This window comes from Strongylocentrotus purpuratus, unplaced genomic scaffold (genome assembly GCF_000002235.5).
Source record: "Strongylocentrotus purpuratus isolate Spur 01 unplaced genomic scaffold, Spur_5.0 spur5_scaffold_10, whole genome shotgun sequence".
NCBI lineage: Eukaryota > Metazoa > Echinodermata > Echinoidea > Camarodonta > Strongylocentrotidae > Strongylocentrotus > Strongylocentrotus purpuratus.
In genome coordinates, this window is record NW_022145595.1 from 9,816,078 (window position 1) to 9,835,107 (window position 19,030).

General features: G+C 38.0%; 1 protein-coding gene and 1 non-coding gene across 2 annotated transcripts; one reads left to right on the forward strand and one right to left on the reverse strand.

Moving 5' to 3' along the window:
• Positions 1–3,383: 3,383 nt before the first annotated feature.
• Positions 3,384–3,454, reverse strand: TRNAG-GCC. Its single transcript has one exon. It is a non-coding gene; the product is annotated as a tRNA-Gly (tRNA).
• A 123-nt stretch (positions 3,455–3,577) lies between these two features.
• On the forward strand, positions 3,578–18,331 carry LOC581409 (nucleolar RNA helicase 2). Its single transcript, XM_030979417.1, has 14 exons — positions 3,578–3,730; positions 4,492–4,692; positions 5,340–5,424; positions 6,288–6,371; positions 6,710–6,837; positions 7,244–7,508; positions 7,882–8,048; positions 8,677–8,883; positions 9,241–9,345; positions 10,126–10,245; positions 12,960–13,033; positions 15,111–15,270; positions 16,122–16,301; positions 17,323–18,331. Exons 1-14 carry the CDS (start codon positions 3,620–3,622, stop codon positions 17,584–17,586), a joined length of 2,151 nt encoding a protein of 716 aa, XP_030835277.1. The 5' UTR covers positions 3,578–3,619; the 3' UTR covers positions 17,587–18,331.
• Positions 18,332–19,030: the final 699 nt, after the last annotated feature.

Here is a 19,030-nt window from a genome sequence, read left to right on the forward strand (position 1 = left end):
CACGCAACGGTAATTACTCTCGAGATTCTCAGCTTCAGTTTGATATGAAACTTGCCATATTTCACAATTTTGAAACGATCCTTTTTCACCACTTTTATTGTCGTTATTTTTGTAACATTTCAACAGCTATTTTGTACCCGAAATTTCGCTTTTGGTTCCTGACTTTGGTACATAATTAATTTGTTTACTTTGAGATTCGTTGGAAAGATGAAAAGTCACTGATCAAAATAATGTCAAAACCTAATTGACGCAAAATCTTGTTCTCTTTATAATCATAGTAATTAAGACCCTAAAAACCCGGAAATTACCAATTTGTTCTTTCTATATGATGGCACGAAATTGTGTGATTTCATACTCGTGCACGCTCGCCGTTTGAGCAATGGCAATGCATAACTGATTAGTAAACTCCAGGGAGCTCCGCCGCGCCACCGACTGGCCGAAAAAATTAAGAAAAATGATTAAAAAAGAAATAATGTAGAAAAATATTATTTGAACGGCAGGTGACGTAATTGATCCAGGGTCTTCAGGTTGTTGTCATGACTGCTTGCGCGCACGTGCATTACAGGCGCACGCCACAAGGAATGCTTACTCAAATTTGGTATTTAGAATGTTAATAAACCAAAGCGGAACATATGTGACGTAGTTGACGTATTTGGCCAATCAGAACGCTCTATTATCACATCGGCAAAGTTGACTACTTTTTTTAATTATTCATGAACATTCGCGTGATTTTTCTTGGTTCCTGACTTTGGTACAGCGTAAAATATAATAATTTTGATATCATTGTAAAGAAAAATATTTATGCTTTATGCTGATTTTAACATCTTCTTGACGCAAGAATGATTTCTATGTGAAAATCAGCCCTACTCTTTAGATAGATTTATCGTCGAAAAACCCCATTTTCAAGGCGAAATATCTGTTTCCAAAATATATTAAACATGATTGTTATATAAGTATATAGAGAGTGCAACTTCTTATCTTTGAAATAAGACCCATTTCATGAGAAATGAACAATTATAAAGGCAAAAACTGCCGATCGGGAAGACCGTCTGCACTACTCATTACGTATGCAAGACACGTAAATTCTTGCATACGTGCTGAATAAAATAGAGGGTTTTCGCACCGGCTGCGGTCTGACTGCATGGCCAACCCGTGGCATGGTCCCATCAGGAAATACCCCCTAGTCTATTGGAAAGTCTTCACGTGAGGGAAATGTAAGATAATGAGGGCAATTGGAGGAAAATGCAAAGCAATAAACTAAAGGGTAATCCTGGTGTTTGACAATACCTGTTATTAGGTACACACCCAAATGATCAAATTTCCCATGGCCATGAGAGCCCACTTCTTTGCGTCTAATGGTAATTCATGTACAGTCAAACCTGCTTTAGTGACCACCTGTCTACAAAGACCACATTTTTTTATTTCCCTTGAAAATGGTTTCTCATTGAAACATGCACTAAAGGAGCCTGTGTCTACAAAGACCACTTTTTGTGTTTCCCTTAGGCTGTCGCTATAGACAGGTTTGACTGTTCCCATGTTGTTACTTATCATGCCGTGCTTTTATGCACAATACTGTTTTTACAAAACCAGACATAGATTGGAGTGTAGCCTTGGCATGAAATAATGTAAAAATGGAACACAAAATTATGAACGATGAACATATTCAACTAACCAGTGAAAAAAGAAGAAAAAAGTAGGTACCAGTATGCAGGCTGTAAATAAAGAGTGCTGTTTGATAATATTTATTCTGTCATTACATGAATTAGTTAATATAATTGCAAAACATTTCATAAACTCATGTTAATATGCTAAAACACAATTTTGTAATTGCAGTTCTTTTCGTGTATCTAGCGTTGCTTCATATTTTAAGTTTGTGATTAATTATGATCAGTTGTACTTGAACAGTATAAGAACTATTGCTGATTATTATGCTCCTTAAGCCCATCTCAAACTATACGATCAGATTAAGATCCGATTTTGGAAGAATGTGCAATAGCATTTGATATGAACTTTCAAACATGTAAAATCCAAATGATTGAGGATCTGAATAGTCATGTGATTAAAAAAATCTAAAATTCAATGGATTTTGTGTTTCCTTGGAAGAGGAAAAGCTAAATCGGCTCAGAATCGTAGCGACGTCAGACCAGTAGTGCGAGTGTCTACGATTTGAAGCCGATTTGCCTTTTCTTCTCCCTAGAAGGGTTTTAATGCATTAAAATTCCAGTTGTTAATATTTATATCATTATTTAGAAGCCAAATCAGGAATATGATGTTTGATTAGATTTCCTATCTAATACAATCACCATTTTTTCGACAATAAGATCACAGGATGATCGTGTAGTATGTGCTGGGCTTAAAGCTAATGGAATACATTACTCAATACTCAAAAGTGTGGATGGAATAAAAAGAAATATAATTTTGGAATTGTGAAAGCACATTCTGCCTTTATCTTTCATCTTTATGTCTGTGACTCTGTGATTTTCTCTCCATCTCTCTCTCTCTCTCTCTCTCTCTCTCTCTCTCTCTCTCTCTCTCTCTCTCATCCCTCCTGTCTCTTTTCCATTCTCTCCTTGTAATCTCTAAACATGATATTTTTTTATGTGCTTGGAACAATATTTCCTTGTATGTTTGAATTCAAGATAAAAATAATATCTTGCTTGCAAATCAAATTATGTATGTATATAGGATTCATATAATTTTGTAAATATATCGTTTTCATGGCATTACACTATAAACACAAATATGAAAGCGATAGAAAAGAATGACAAACTGTCAAGCCATGCACATAATTTACTTATAAACATATATAATGTCAGTTATGTTGCTTGGGCTTTTACATTAATAAATGTAAATTATATGTATCTTATGTAAATTATATGTACAGTATTTGACTAATACAAATTCTATAATATCTACTGCTCAGCAAAAAAGTATGTTATATAGAACTGTACTTAGAACCTTGTATGATTTTTTTGGTTTGTAATAAAATGTTCATTAACAGCTAAATAAAAACCTGTTTCAATTTGTTCTATCTGTTTGAATTTGAATTTTTGAATTTATTAATAACAAAACATCACAATTATGTATTATTAATATTTAGGTGAAGTTGTTAATGGGAACTGGAAGTTTGCACAAGTGCTGTTTGATTTATTATCTTAAATTCTTATGAACGGCATATAACCTATACATTTTTAATAAAATACGGGTCACATATAGAGTAGAACCTTGCTATAAAACAAGCTCCTAATTGAGGTATAACTTGTGCAGAAATGTTGCGACCTTTAAAAATTGTATTAAATTTAATAAAGAAGAAGTAAAATGAAATGAGAAGAGAGAGAGAGGAGGTTCATAGTCATAAAACCTAACCTAGAAGATAAAAAACTTGCATTGGCCGGGAATTGAACCCGGGTCCCCCGCGTGGCAGGCGAGAATTCTACCACTGAACCACCAATGCTTCACGTTATATGAGGGAAATTTATTGTATAAGACTTACGTATGTAGTGCGTACTTCGTGTATCATGGCCATGCGGAAGTCATAGACAGTGCATGCAGTACATGTAGTGTACGTAGTGCATGCAATAATCCAGCGTGACACACTTTTCAACACGTGCAAATTTAAATGCCCACCATTGAAATGTCGCAGCAAATACCAGAAATCGCAATGGTGAATGGTGATGATGTATCATTAAATGGAGAAATTCGTAAGAAAAAGAAATCAAAGAAGGAAAAGGTAAGCGTTATGTTTTGGAGAAAACTTTGGAATAAGATGTATTTACAGAGTAAACATGAAATTAAATCGAAGAAGTGAGTGCGAGTGTGACGTGTACGCTCCGTCCATTGATGGAGCCGCTGCGGCTGGGCAAGGGTGACTGGCTGACATGTGGTCGTTGTGAGAGCCGCGCGCTGTTCAGAATCAGAGATGAAATCGGAAAGCATTTGCAATGACGATTTGCATCTTGTTCGCGTTTAGAAATCTGAATTCCGCATCACACGTGTGCATTCAGCAAAACTAGAATGATGATAGATGATGGCAGCGTTGTGTAATTCTACAATTTCTGCCCAGAATGACCAGATTAGTCAAAACTCCCAACCTAGAATCTAGATTGATAGATCTAAAATTAAAATGAATTAAAAAAGGGTTCTTGTTCACAGCTGTGACCATACTTTGGACCTGTAACTCTGGCGTGGAGATACCTTACTATAACACACCAAAAATCATATCAATCTTCCACAATTGTTCAAATAATGGGCATGATTTAAAACTAAGTCGCTATCTTTCTTGCCTGTTTTGTGTCAATTTTCTTTTCTTTTTTTGATCGAACGTAAAATAGCCGTACGCGATAATGGCTGAATAAACGTTTCCGATTTGATGTATACTGAATGAAAAAAGCGTAAGTTTAGTTTAGTATGAAATAGGCATGGGAGTGTTGCTGACAGTTGCTTGAATTTATAAATGAATTTCATTTTATTATTTCTTCTTTTTTTGTACAGAAAATTAAATCTGATGATGCAGAAATAGAATCTCCTTCTAAAGAGGAATCACCATCAGAGGAGAAACCAAAGAAGAAGAGGAAAAAGGGCTCTGATGAGGAAGGAGAAGATGAAATCAAGAAGAAGAAAGTGAAGAAAGAGAAGAATGGAGAGGTTCAACAGAATGGCATCGTAAAGGAAAAGCCATCATCATCAAAGCAGGTACTGCTGAATGCTCAAGCTTACTTCTTTTTCCTTGTCAGAATGTTTACAAAAAGACATATCCTTTTAAAACTTATTGAAGGAAAGGAATGTTAATGAAGAAAATGCTCAAGTTGGATTAGGAGAATTTTAGTTCAGACCTGAAACAAAATTGAATTTACTACATGTAAATATCTATGAATGAACAAAGTAGGATTTTGTTTCATATTGTATTAGATTTTTAATTTGTAAACCATTCTCAATAATTATTGCTTGACAGGAAATACAAGTTGATAAGATTCAAGTCATTTTAATGGGATAAGGGTAATTGATGCATCAGGAGTAGTTCCTGGAGGTTCTATGGACTGTCGGTGTGCACTTCATTTGCCGGAAGGCTGTTCCATTTTGGGATAGAGCATTAGGCAAATGCAAACTTGTCTTCGTCGCTTCTGGCTTTGTGCATCTGGGTCTTCCGTGTTCGTGATTTGTTGAAGGAAAATAATGCTTTCAAAGGAATAGCAGAGAGACCATTGACTATCTTGTGCACCATTCCCAATCTATTGTCAGACCATCTTGTAGAAAGCTATCTCATTTGTATTTTTTTTGTTTCTTTTTATTTTGTAGATAAATATATTATATGTATTTTTTCTTCTTCTTTTCTTGCGCAGGGAGAAGTAGATGAAGAGACCCAAGAAAAGATAGGAGCCTTCTCAAATTTTGGCATAAGACCCAAAACCATTGAGAAACTGCATGGTAAGGACTAAGGAAGAGAAATCATTATATGCGAAATTTATGAAATAATGAAGTTGCTATTTTATAAGTAGTGAATTTCATGTGCATGTAATGTAAGATTACATCTTGATCTACTTGTGAAATTATCAAAGTCTTCTCAATATATTCTTTAAAAAATGTAGCATGCAGGTGATTTTTTTTGCCTTGGACATGTAAATTGACTGAATATGTTTTATATGTTTAATGTGTAAATATTGCAAATACAATGTTTATAATATCTGTCAGCTATCCTTGTGAAAAAGGGAGGACATTTCTTGAGCTTAGCATTGTGTTCGAAGTATCAGCTCAGGCTACCACACAGTGTTGCCAAAAGCTTTCCATTGTGAATAATCACTCAAAAATCTGGGAGAACAATTCAGGGCTCAACGTAGCTGGGTTTCATGGGGAATTTGACACCGGTCAAGCATTTTTCCTGATAATAGGTGTTGTCAGTCATCAAGAGTGGACTTCACTTTTATGACAGACGGCTCTTGTGTAATGCACTGTGCTTTAGCCTCCCACCTAATGCAATTTTCACCAATATAAAATTTCCATCACCCTTGACATATAAAGGCAAGTAGCAGTATGTTCTAATGGGATCACAGGTTTTGCTGATTCAGACACCATTGCACTCATAACATCATTAATAGGTCATTTATTCAACCAAATCTGGTGTCGGCTAATTGTGAGGCAATACACATGGACGCTGACCGACTGTACATTGTGGCCTAAAGCAGAGGCATGCTATACATTTTTCTTCAAAATTTAAGGCTCATAAACATTTTAAGTATCTGAATCGTAACACGCTGATTTTGTTTATTATTTCGTTTATTTTTGTCATACAGCCAAAGGAGTCAAATACCTGTTTCCCATTCAAGCCCAGACTTTCAAGCCGATTGATGATGGTTTTGATGTCATAGCACAAGCACGTAAGTGTGATTAGGAGTTGATTCATGTGCAATTCTTTATTTTGTATATCATCGCATTATATTGAATCCTTTTTATGAAGTGATCTTTGATTATGAACATATATTAGCTTAAAGTGTCGAAAAAATTGTAATATGAACTCATGATTTAAATAGATGGAACGTTGGTATAAGGCAGTTAATAGGTCTATCTATCGTCTCACCCCATCATATGGCTCGAGAAAAAACATTCTGGAGAGATATCATCAACATGGTCACAAAGGGTTGGTCCTGACTCGTAGGACCACCACAATGACATGTTGGTGCTCACTTCCTGTCACAATATTTTTTCTCCCCTACAGGAACTGGAACCGGTAAGACTTTATCCTTTGTTCTCCCGCTGGTCGAGAAATGGCAGCAGTTCCCTCAGAAGAGCGGCCGACAACCCATCATCCTCGCCCTTGCTCCTACCAGAGAACTCGCCAAGCAGGTAACCAAGCAAAACCAACTTCTCCTGGGGCCCCATTTCACAAAACTTGTCATCAGTGACAAGTAACAGATTTGTTTTAAGCTAATGAAATCCTTGCTTCTGATTGGTTATCAGCAGATTTGTCACTGATTTTTGCAATTTGTCATTGGAAAAAGGGTTTGTGAAACAGGTCCCTTTACTCCCATGAGAGTGTACCAATCACCTGAGAGAAAAATAATTTGCCTACATCCAATTGCGAAACGTGCTTGCTTTTGCTTGTTCTTATAAACAAGTGCTTACATTTGTTCAAGCTCCGTCATGTCATACCAGCTTGGGCTCTTGCTTAATCAGGACGTTCACATTTAAGCAGCATTTCATTATATCATAACATTTGTTATCTTCCTGCGTTCTGTCATCCCACCACCAGATATCGGAGTACTTTGAAGCCATTGGTCCGCACCTCAGCACCACCTGCATCTACGGAGGCACCTCCTACTGGCCCCAGGAGTCGGCCATCCGGCGGGGTCTGGACGTCGTCGTGGGAACGCCCGGACGCATCCTGGACTACATCCGCAAGAACACCCTGGACCTGTCCAAGCTGAAGCACGTCGTGTTGGACGAAGTGGATCGGATGCTGGACATGGGGTTTGCGGAATCGGTGGAGGAGATCCTCGGTGCTGCTTACAAGACTGGTATGTGACAAGGATTATGTGTTTCATCAGGAATATGGTATTATTATTATTAGTAGTACTTTATTTGGCAAATCAAGTCATATCAATACAACAATATATATATCAGTTTCTATACTCAAAGATTCAGACTCATTATCTGGCCTCTGGAGAGGAAGTCCGTCACAACCCGCAGACACTCCTCTTCTCAGCCACCGTACCTCCCTGGGTCTACAAGTAATAGTCAACAATCGCTATGAAATTTCACTTTTCTTTCTTTTACCTCGAAGGTCAATCTGGTGCTTCAGAGGAAGCCCCTAACAACCCACAGACATTGCTCTTCTCAATAGTTAACAATCGCTATAAATTTCACTTTTCTCTCTTTTTCATTTCCAAGGTCAACCTGGTGATGGAGAGGAAGCCCCTAACAACCCCCAGACACTGCTCTTCTCAGCCACTGTCCCTCCCTGGGTCTACCAGACTGCAGTCAAGTACATGCGCAAGGATCTCAAGAAGGTCGACCTTGTAGGTAGGGACAGGATGAAGACAGCTACAACAGTTCAGGTAAGATATCTAGAAAAGTTGTTGTTGAAGACACGCTTGTTTTCAGGAGCTTTTGAATAGTTTTGTTTTATTGTGTCTGTAAAGTAGCACTGTTAGGAGTTTTGTTTTCATCACAGCACAGTAGAGTATATATAAATTGATCTATTTATTATTATATACTGATTCAGTGACTGACTTTAAGAAGGGTGTATGGATTCCTGACCCACAAATATATGAGTTTTTTTTCTTCAAGTGCCGAATCAAAATGGTTAACCCTCTATTTGCCATCCATCAAAACCCAAGACTGCCACAGTGTCGTAGATTATATGGTACATGTACAACCTACATGTACTACAGTCATTTGTAGCTGGGAAACAGTGAAAGTAACCCCTTAGTTACCCCCCCCCCCCCCCCCTAGTCTATTAGATGGGATAAGTGCCCCCACCCACCCCCACCCCTCTCTTCAAGATTTCGGCTGTAGGGTGACTGATCACCTGAATTGTACGCTGAGCTCCAAAGTTCCGTGAAGAATAAAACCAAACCATTTCTTCTTACACCCAAGCTGGCAATGAAGGCAACCTTTTGAAAACACTCCTTTATTATCCTGTATTATTTCTCATTCAATGTCATTCCTGTCTCTTTTCTCCAGCATCTGGCCATCAACTGCAGCTATTTTGACCGACCACAGGTCATTAGTGATGTCATCAAGGTTTACGGGGGTTTGGACGGCCGCTGCATGGTCTTCTGTGAGACCAAGAGGGATGCCAACGAGCTGGCCATGAGCTCTGACGTGAAGCAAGAGACGCAGGTCATGCATGGAGATATACCTCAGACACAGCGAGAGGTCACTCTAAAGGTCAGAGGTCATTCTTCTTCTTCCATTGGAGTACATCCCTCTTTTACAGAGTAATGTATTGTACTATACTGGGGTGTGCAGGTGGGCCACTACACCGGGGTTGATCTTTCAGTGGTTTATATGTAAAAACTCTGAAATTTTAACCCCATCATTGTTACCATGCAAACCTCTCAATTTCTTTCCTCCACCCCCCCCCCCCCCCCCCCCCCCCGCCCCCACTCATGAGTACTGCAATGGACTAGCTGATTATTCTGTCACTTTGAAAGGAGGATGGCTTTGCAATTTCGCAGTAATTCAATGTGATCCTTTCGAATTACCAAATTTATATTTTCCTCTTCTATTCCTGTGCTTCAACAGGGTTTCCGAGAGGGCAAGTTCCAGTGTCTGGTCACCACTGACGTAGCAGCGAGGGGGTTAGACATACCGGAAGTTGATCTAGTCATCCAGTGTAATCCGCCGAGGGTAAGTCATATCATGATTATAATAAGAGTGTCAAAGCTAACATATATATTATTCAAATGAGGGGTTTGGAAAGAAATTTCTTGTATATATATTGTTGCATGGCTATCAACTAACACATTTGCCTGATATTGTAAGATAACATCCATGATTAATTAATAATTAAATTTATATTATTGATTTTAAGTAATTTGCGTCACCTGTGCCTGGGAGGCCAAAAACTCAAACTGAATCACTGTAATCCTCGGGGTCTCTCCTCCCTGTGTGAGTGTTTGAGTGTGTGTAGAGGGACTGTTACACCGGGGTAACCCTGTGTTTTTGTACATTTGGGTATCCTTAGCATCTTATTTGTGTTTCTAGTATCAGGCCTGATAAAAACCCGATTTAAATCGGTTTACCAATTTTTTTTTCTTATTCCCTTTTTTATCCCGATTTTCCCAATTTCCCTCTTATTTTCTCTATTCTTCCCTATTTTGCCTTATTTTTTTCCCAATTTTCCCAATTTTCTTACTCGAAAGGGGGGAATGTTTTAGATGCCATTTTTTTTACTGAAGTGGGGCGTGGTTGAGGGGAAAAAAAAAAAAAAAATTTTTAGTGCTCACTATCACCCCTGTAGAATAGAGGGTTGATACACTCTCAACAAACAGGAATTTCATCACCTACAGTGTGTTTTACCCTGAAATTTAATTTTCTGATAGTGGAATGGTAAAATGATCAATTTATTGGCTGCTGCACCTGATTCTCTCCTCGATGTATAACCTATGGTCACGTTGTGTCTTCCAGGATGTGGATTCTTACATCCATCGATCAGGGAGGACCGGGAGAGCTGGTCGTAATGGAGTCTGTGTCTGTTTCTACAAGCGACAGGAAGAGAGGGATCTACAGAAAGTAGAATACAAAGCGGTAAGTCCATGATAACTCATGAACACATTCAGATTCAGCTCTTGGGCCAAGTTTCCTCAAACTTATGTTTTTCAATAAAAAGTGCTACAATTCTAAGACAAATTTGCTTTTAGTTCATGATATCTTGAATAGGCCTATGACTGATATTATGTATAATTCAAAGATGAATACCATGTTTTTCTTTGAAGTATTCACCTGTAAATTTGACAGGACTGGTATGATATTGTCTAAGCTGGACAAATATCTATTTTTCAGGTTTATATCATGCTTAACCCTTACTGTACTGGGCTATTTTGAGCATCTCGTCCCAGGCCCCCCCCCCCCCCACCATGATCTCGGCCGTCGAAAGTCCAATGAAAGCGAAAATTTGCATGTTTTTTCCTAATATGCAAATTTTTGTCGTTATAGCCTAATTCATTATGCAAAATGCTAATTTTATGCATTTTACAGAAAACTCTTCATATTTGTCTGTAGAATGAAGAATGTTGAAAATGTATTGAATAAATGTTTCCTTCATCTTAAATTCATGAGGTTACATTATTTTCATGATATTTGAAAATGCATAGGTTAATTTGCATAATCTTGAATACGCATTCATGAATATCAAATCTAGAAATATACAGGGAACTAGAATCATTACAAAAATTGTCAGACTCCACTTTTTGAATGTTAATTGAAACCCATTATTCATATGAAACTTCTGTTCTAACACAAAATAGTTATTTTGATGTAATTAATAAGATAATTTATGCAAATTTGATGCGATTTTCAAATATTTATTTTCTTTTGTATTTTATTGTTTTTTATTTCTTATTATATCTATTGTTTTATTTCTAATGTATTCTTTTGTTCTGGAATACATCAAGTTACTTTGAGAAAGATATAAAAGCAATTTGATATCAATTCATAGTATTCACATTTCTGCTTGTACATGAATATATGCAATTATAGCATATTTTTGATGACATTTGCATACTAATTGTTATGTAACACCTTACAGGTATATCCGATTTCGACGAAAATGGTATCAAAATGTGCGTAAGACTTGAGGTGAAAAAGTCATGAAACAACAATTCAAAATTCCAAGCTGAAAACGTTGAGGGGGGGGGGGGGCCTCCCCCCCAGTACAGTAAGGTTTAAAAGAAAAAACACTTTGAAATGTATATTAAAGTGTTCAATTTCCTCATTAATTTATATGGGGCCTCAGAAAAACAGTTTTGATTTTGAGGGAGCTACCCTGTTTAAATAGAATTATTAAATAAATAGATAAATATATAAATCATGAACAATGAAACTGAAGAGCATAACTGACGTAGATCCTCCAAACAACAGAAAAATGGGCAATAAAAGCTAGATGGAAATACCATAAAGTAATGCCTTTGATTAATACTTGTAGAGAGAAAAATATTGTATAAGTCCCAAAATGCCACAAAAATATTACTTTCAAGAGTTCATCTTTATTTTGTAATAATAATAATAATAATACTCAGTTTTTTATATAGCGCTTATTAGAATCACTAAGCGTTACAACTTGCTTGCAGTTCCCCCTATCTCTAGTAATAACACATGACTCCACCAGTATCGCCTACACTAGTGGGGCGTTGCAAGAGAGTTGCGATCGATTGCAAGTTGCAGAATTTGCAACTGATATTTGCAATTGATTGCAACTCAACTTTCTTGCAACACCCCACTAGTCTCCTAAATTTCCTAAGATAATGTTAAAGTTTTAACAATTAAATTGAGTTACCGGTAACTAGATCTAGCTTTTATTAGCTTTTATTCTCCCCCCCCCCCCCCCCCCTCTCTCTCTTACTTATGCAAATTTGGAATTAATCGCAAGACTTAGGCTTGGTTTTGAGGATTCGCAATTGATTGCAACTTTCTTGCAACGCCTCATAGGAGTTGGATGGAGGGTTTCCTGATGCTGCATATCTGCCTAAGATAATCCAAGAAGAGCAGTCCAAAATGTAACTTGAAACCCAAAGAACAGACTATTAAACAAGTCTCCTCATTTAACTACCTCGGTAGCATGATTACCGAGGATGCCAGATGCGAGACAGAGATCAAGAGAAGGATAGCTCTGGCTAAATCTGCATTTTCGAAGTTAGGCAAAATTCTGACAAATCGAACAATGTGTATGAGGACCAGAATAAGGGTATTGAATTGTTACATCTACCCAGTACTTATGTATGGTAGTGAAACATGGACTTTAGCCTCTGAAACTAAAAAGCGTTTGGAAAGTTGTGAAATGTGGTTTCTAAGAAGAATGATGAAAATCCCCTGGACCGACAAAGTTAGTAATGAGGAAGTTCTTACACGAGCTGGAGTGCAAAGGAAAATGATACGTGAGATGTTGATTAGGCAGTTGAAGTTCATGGGTCACATTACATGTAAAGAAGGCCTAGAGAATCTTACTTTGACAGGGAAAATTGTGGGAAGAAGGAGTAGGGGAAGAAGGAGGATACTTTGGATAGGCAGTCTGCAGAAATTGTTGGAAGAGAGAGGAGTGAAAGAACTGGGAGTGGTACTAATACAGAAGGCTAGGAGCCGAGGGTTGTGGAACAGCATGATCACCAAAGTCAAACGATATGGCACTAAGAGAGAGAGAGAGCATATCTGCCTGATGCCTTTGATTTTTTAGCAGTAGGTGAAGCCATACACGCGACCAAGTGACTCTGTCTAAATCAATTTCTTTCTCCCCATAACCCTTACAGGGCATCAAGTTCAAACGAGTGTCGGCTCCCCAGCCAAGTGACATCATCAAGTCATCCGTCAAAGATGTTACAGAGTAAGTCAGAAAGAAATTTCTTAAAGTGACTCGGTAACATTGCCTCAGATTCCGAAACAAAATCCTAGATTTAGCTCATGCTGCAATGATAATTATAAACCTTTAGGTCAGTCAGGAATCCCATGACTTTTACAAGCACATCGCCTGTCTGGTTATCAAGATATTTAGGATTGGAAATCAAAATTTAATTTTACGTTTTGGTAACTGTTTTTAGTACACTATAGCCTATTGGGGAAAATGAGTATGGTAAAACCAGTCGCTCAAAAGATTTTTTACTTTTTTGAGGCACTTCATGATCATTTTGAAGCGCAATTCTTTTTAGGGCTTCAATATTGCACCATATAACGGACACTGTTAACACGTAGGGCCATGCATCTCAGATTTTACATTGTAAAATCAGAAACTATTGTAACCTCATTCTCTCTTTATATTCTTAATGATGACCTTTTTTTCCCTGCGAGAAGTTTTGCAAGTTGGAAATACATGGTGTTTTAGTTCAATCATGTCAAGAATTTGTAAAAGCTGATTGCATTTGTAATCAATTTGTTGTAATAATATAATTCAGGGAAAGGAATATTGCAGAATTTTAATTTTTAAGACTGAGATAACGTGGGCTGCTGTTTATGGAATAGGTGGGCATACCTGCCAACCCTTACAAATAATCCGGAATATTCTGTTTTTCTGGATGTCTAGGACCTGAAAATCCGGAATATTCAGATTTTGGGGGTGTTTTTTTGTCTGTGCTAAAATGCAAAATTAAACTTGTTTTATCATGTGCTCGATTTGAGAGTTCATGTTTCATGTGCGTTGAATGGCTGCATGATCGAGCGGCGAATTTGTATTCGCTTTTTGGTACAGATTTACCGCGTATTGCCAGTTACATTACCGCTGCAAGTGCGATTTCTTATTTTCGAAGGCATACCGTGCTAAAAATTCCTAATTCTTATTTTCAAATGTTGGCAGGTTTGGGTGGGTTGTAATCAAATAATCTCTAACATGTTGAATTTGCCTGAATGCCAGAGTAGCAAACGTAGATTAAAGGGATTGTTTAACAATGTTAAATCTGAGATACACGGCCCTACGTGTTATCAGTGTCTGTGATATGGTGTAATATTGAAGCCCTAAAAAAAATCGTGCTTCAAAATGATCAAGAAGTGCCTCAAAAAAGTAAAACCTTTTAGTGACCGGTTTTACCTTACTTATTTTTCCCAATAGACTGTAGTGTTATGAAAACCGTTCAGCGAACGGTTTTCAAAATCAATCATAAATATCTTGATGATTAGACAGGCGATCGGCTTGTAAAAGTCATGGAGTTCCTGACTGACCTAAAGGTTTATAATAGACCAGTTCACGGTTAGCACATTACTGCAATGACCCCGAATATCCACAGATCTTCAAACATGAAGAGGTCCCACTTTGTACATTTTAAAATAATCACTCCTACAGCGATGGAGGTGCTCCATAAATAGCCTTTGTTTCCCCTTTTCAAAGAATACTTCCACCTGCGTATCATGGAGTGCATAAATGAATAATGATTACATAACTTTCATGAGCACGTATCCAGTAATTTGTCACCGTGTATTTCACAATTTGTTCTGCAATGACCTTTATCTGCTCATGCTCAGACTGCAACCGTGAACTAGCTTATTATCACTGCAGCATGAGCTAAATCCCGGATTTTGTTTTTGTTAATGCCTTGCTGAGCTGGGATTTGGACCCTCAACCCTCTTAATGAGAGTCAAGTGAATGAACCACTAAACCAAGACACCTCCACAATGTATATGTCCTGGTCAAGTGGATATGTCACCAGACTTTAGATCACAAGGACCACGGTTCAAGTCCCGCCGCAGCACTAATGTCCTTTGGCAAGACATTGATCTACATTTGCCACACTCCACCCAGGTGTTCACCCAGTAGTAGCAAAAATCAATGTGGTTAGATGAGCAGGTGAGCCTGAATCTGATGACCGGGATAATAATATATATCTGTAAATCGCTGTGAGAGGGCCTGTGGTCCTGAAAAGCACTATACATGAACGAACTATTATTATATTCCCATTTTATTTCTTTAACTTTAGTTTACTGGGCGCTGTACAGCCCGAGATGGTGGCTATGTTCAAGAGTGCAGCAGAGGCCATCATAGCTGAGAAGGGGGCGGTGGCGGCGCTAGCGGCAGCTCTGGCTCACATAACAGGTTCCACAGCCATGAAGACAAGATCACTGCTAACGGCAGAAGAGGTGAGAACTTAGTAGTAGAAGTAGAAATACTAGCAGTAGAAATAGAAGTAAAGTTAATCGTAGTCATATGGCAGATTAGATCTTTCATGGGATTTTCAATATCCATGTAGAGGCACAAGGATAGCAATAACTGTAGAAATAGTAGAAGGAGAAGTAGATGCAATGTTAATGACAGACGTAAGATGGATTTGTGTTCTTTTTGCGATCGTGGAGGTCCTTGTAGACGCAAGACCATAGTATTAGAAGTAGGATGGTAAAAGTAGCAACGTTATGGCAGACATATGATGGATTCAAATTCTTCGCGAGATTGTTGAGATCTATTTACAATTTTGCGGCGATCGGTAATGTTGGGAGTCCCCCCTAACCCATGTCAAGAGGAGCTGAAAATAACCAGATTAGTCTGGGATATAGGTGAGTTAGGAAGCAATTCAAAAGCATATTAACATAAAGGTGGAAGTGTGGAACACTTCAGGGGAGGGCCAAATTTAACAGGATGATTTGTCCGTTGACCACTGCTGGTGTAGACCCCTGGGTGTCATGTTAGTATGAAGTAGTAATAGAAGTAGAGGTTTCGACAGTAGCAGTAGAATTAGAAGTAGAAGAAGAATAGGTTGCATTGCTGAAGTTCATCCAGTTTCTATCATTTTTATTCCTCGCTACAAAGTACCCGGAGTCATTATGTTTTCTGGTTGTCCATCCAATCTTGCATACGTCCGTACATCTGTATTTCTTGTTCTCGTAATCGCATTACCTCAAGAACCGATTGATGGATTAGCTGTCTATGATATCCACCAACACGGGTGCATAAGAGGACCATTTGAATCACAAGCTATATTGTCATTCTCACACAGGGTAAGACCACGTTCCTCCTTGAGACGCAATCGCAGCTGATGGACATCGGTGATGTCTTCAAGACCCTTGGACGCTACATTGACCGTGACTCACGGAATGCCATCAAGGGCATCCGTCTGTGCAAGGATCAGACTGCGGCAGTCTTTGATGTTTCAGATGACCACAAGGACTATCTACTGGTAAGGATCTATATATATAGTGATTTGACCGATGAGGTTTATCCTTTAAAGTGGGTGGGTAGTTGGTTTCCATGTGCAGAGAATCATAATTTACTGACAGCATTTAAAGAGCGATCATTTTTAAATTACTTTTTTTTGATGGAACTCATGCACACTGATATATAAAATAAATAAAAAGCTTACAAATTATTTTTCACCTTTCCCAGAACTCAACCTTCTCTATAAACAAAGGTAATACAAAGTTTTGGTATGGGGTCGTGTATTTGGTTCAAATGAACATATTGGAAGCGTATGCGATCCTACAATATTCACTGATCGTTGTCGCGGTCGAAATCGACTCTAAAGTTATGAAATTGTAAATAATAAACACTTTATGTTGTATAGCTCCCTCTCAAAGTCAAGATATTAACTAAGCTATAAAACAATGTTTCTTGACTAAAATCGGCCAATTAGCTATTCCCATTCGGAAATTACATACCATAACTACATATTTTGATATTTTCAGGGTCGCAGCTACCATTGTACGGCCGTAGGAGCTTTTTTGAAATTTATCAAAATTTACTGGAAGCGCCGGTAAATCTTTATATTAAATTTTTCTTGAAATCAAAAGTGTTTTAGGGGCTAAAATTTCTAGTGCTTTTAAAACATCCACAGGGGCATCCAAATGTATCAAAATTGTAAAGAATCACTATCCACCCATTTTTCAAAATTTTCTGAATAGTATGAATAGTATTACATGTTAAAGATATCATATATTTGGTAAGGTCATAGTTGGGATTTGATATACTGTTCAAGTATGTTGGTTACCACAAAATTGCTCACAATGAAATTGAAGGCATCCTGTGTTGAGCCTGACCACTTATTACATCTTTTCATTGACAGCGATTCATGTTTCATCCATTATTCACCTGTCTTCTTGGGCTCCTTAGTAGGACATAATGCCCTCCCATAGCTCATTAAACACCACTGCAAAGATTTAATTGCAATTTTTTTCTAATTTTTTTCTTTCTTGCTATTACAGTCATTATGGCAGGACACGTCTGAAGCTCAACTCACCATCGCGACAGAACTGCCAGAGCTCCTCGTCCCTACCCAGTCGGGATCCTTTGACGACCGAAGAGGAGGTGGAGGCTATGGGGGAGGAAGGGGTGGAGGATACAGGAGAGGAGGAGGAGGAGGAGGATGGGGTAACAGGAGTGGTGGGGGCGGGAGAGGTCGAGGGGGAGGAGGAGGATATGGGGGACGAGGAAGGGGAGGATGGAGTGGAAGTTACAAAAAGTTTTAAAATCTGTATCTCGCCATAGCCTTTGTATAATGTGATCATTGAACCATTCTCCTTTACTGCTAGGTAGTGTGTTGCCATTGAACAGACTTTTAAAGCCCCACTGCACTAGTTTGGTCAGGAGGGATTGGACCTCCCTGCATGGTCACTGAAAGGTGGTTATCTCATCAAATCAGCTGTCAATTAACATTAAGAAAAAGGGGACCATGGGGGACTAATGGTCACCGATTAGGCATTGTTTGCTATACAGAGGGCACAAGTAGCTATAAGTAGTGCAGTGGGGCTTTAAAGGTGTTTGCGATCATGTTGATTTTCTGATTAAGATAATCGACCTGAATTTAAGGACAAAGCATACTGTTTATGCAGTGATCGATAGCATTTTATAGACACATCTCCTTCTGGCGCAAAACTCTTCCAAGGGCAACAAGTTTCAGATTTTCAAATATAACGTTAACACCCAGGTATCCTATGGAACAGGGACACTACTGATTCAGCCAATTTGAAGGACCTAACGTACAATGATTACAATTGTCAAAAAATGTATTACTTTCTTATTATATGACCAATTTCATTCAAACTTGCACCAGTCTGTTTCTGATTTTCTGCTTTCTTTTAGAGTAGTTATCAATTGCAGTTTGATTTCCTTTTACTCAGGAAATGATGACAATTAAGTCATGGATTGGGTTCTAGTGGTCAGACATGAATTATCTCGGTTGTCCATAACAATGACAATGCTACCGATCACTGCGATTGGAATAGTAGTATTACTATCTGCTAATACAGGCTTTAAAAATACTCAATCCTGTAACACGGACCAAATCTATCCCCATGGAACAGCTGACTTGAATTCATTATGAGTTAACCCTGTCAAGACAAAATTTATTTTTAGGGCTAAATTGATTACGTCTAAATTTGCAACAATAATATTTTTCTTTTATTGCTACACTTTTGAGGTAAAAATGACTTGCATTCCTCTGGCAAATAAGTTTCCCTGTATGACGACCAAGTGTAAAACAAATGTTTGTGCTGTGAGTCAACCAATGTCCATACAAACCTCTCTGGGGTTGCTATGCAGGGTAGCCTCAGTCAGACAGGGGATAACTGGTAGCCTCATAGGGCATCCCCTGGCTTCAGATGTTTACACTGAAATCCATCAGAAATCTTGGACAGATCATCAGGGTACTCGGCACATGTGTCTTTTGATAGTAGTGGAAAAATAGGAAATATTCAACAAGTTTTATTCCCATGTCCCTTTTTAGCTTCCAGAGTTAGATACCGGTACCCTTGTATTATCTTCAAAGTAATATTGCTGTTGACTTGAACCATATAGTTTCATTTGAAATGCTGTATATTCACCAAATTGTAACCTTGATCAATGTGGGTGATATATACATATTTAATATCATGTAACAAATAATCATTTCATTGTTGCACATTTGTTGCCTCA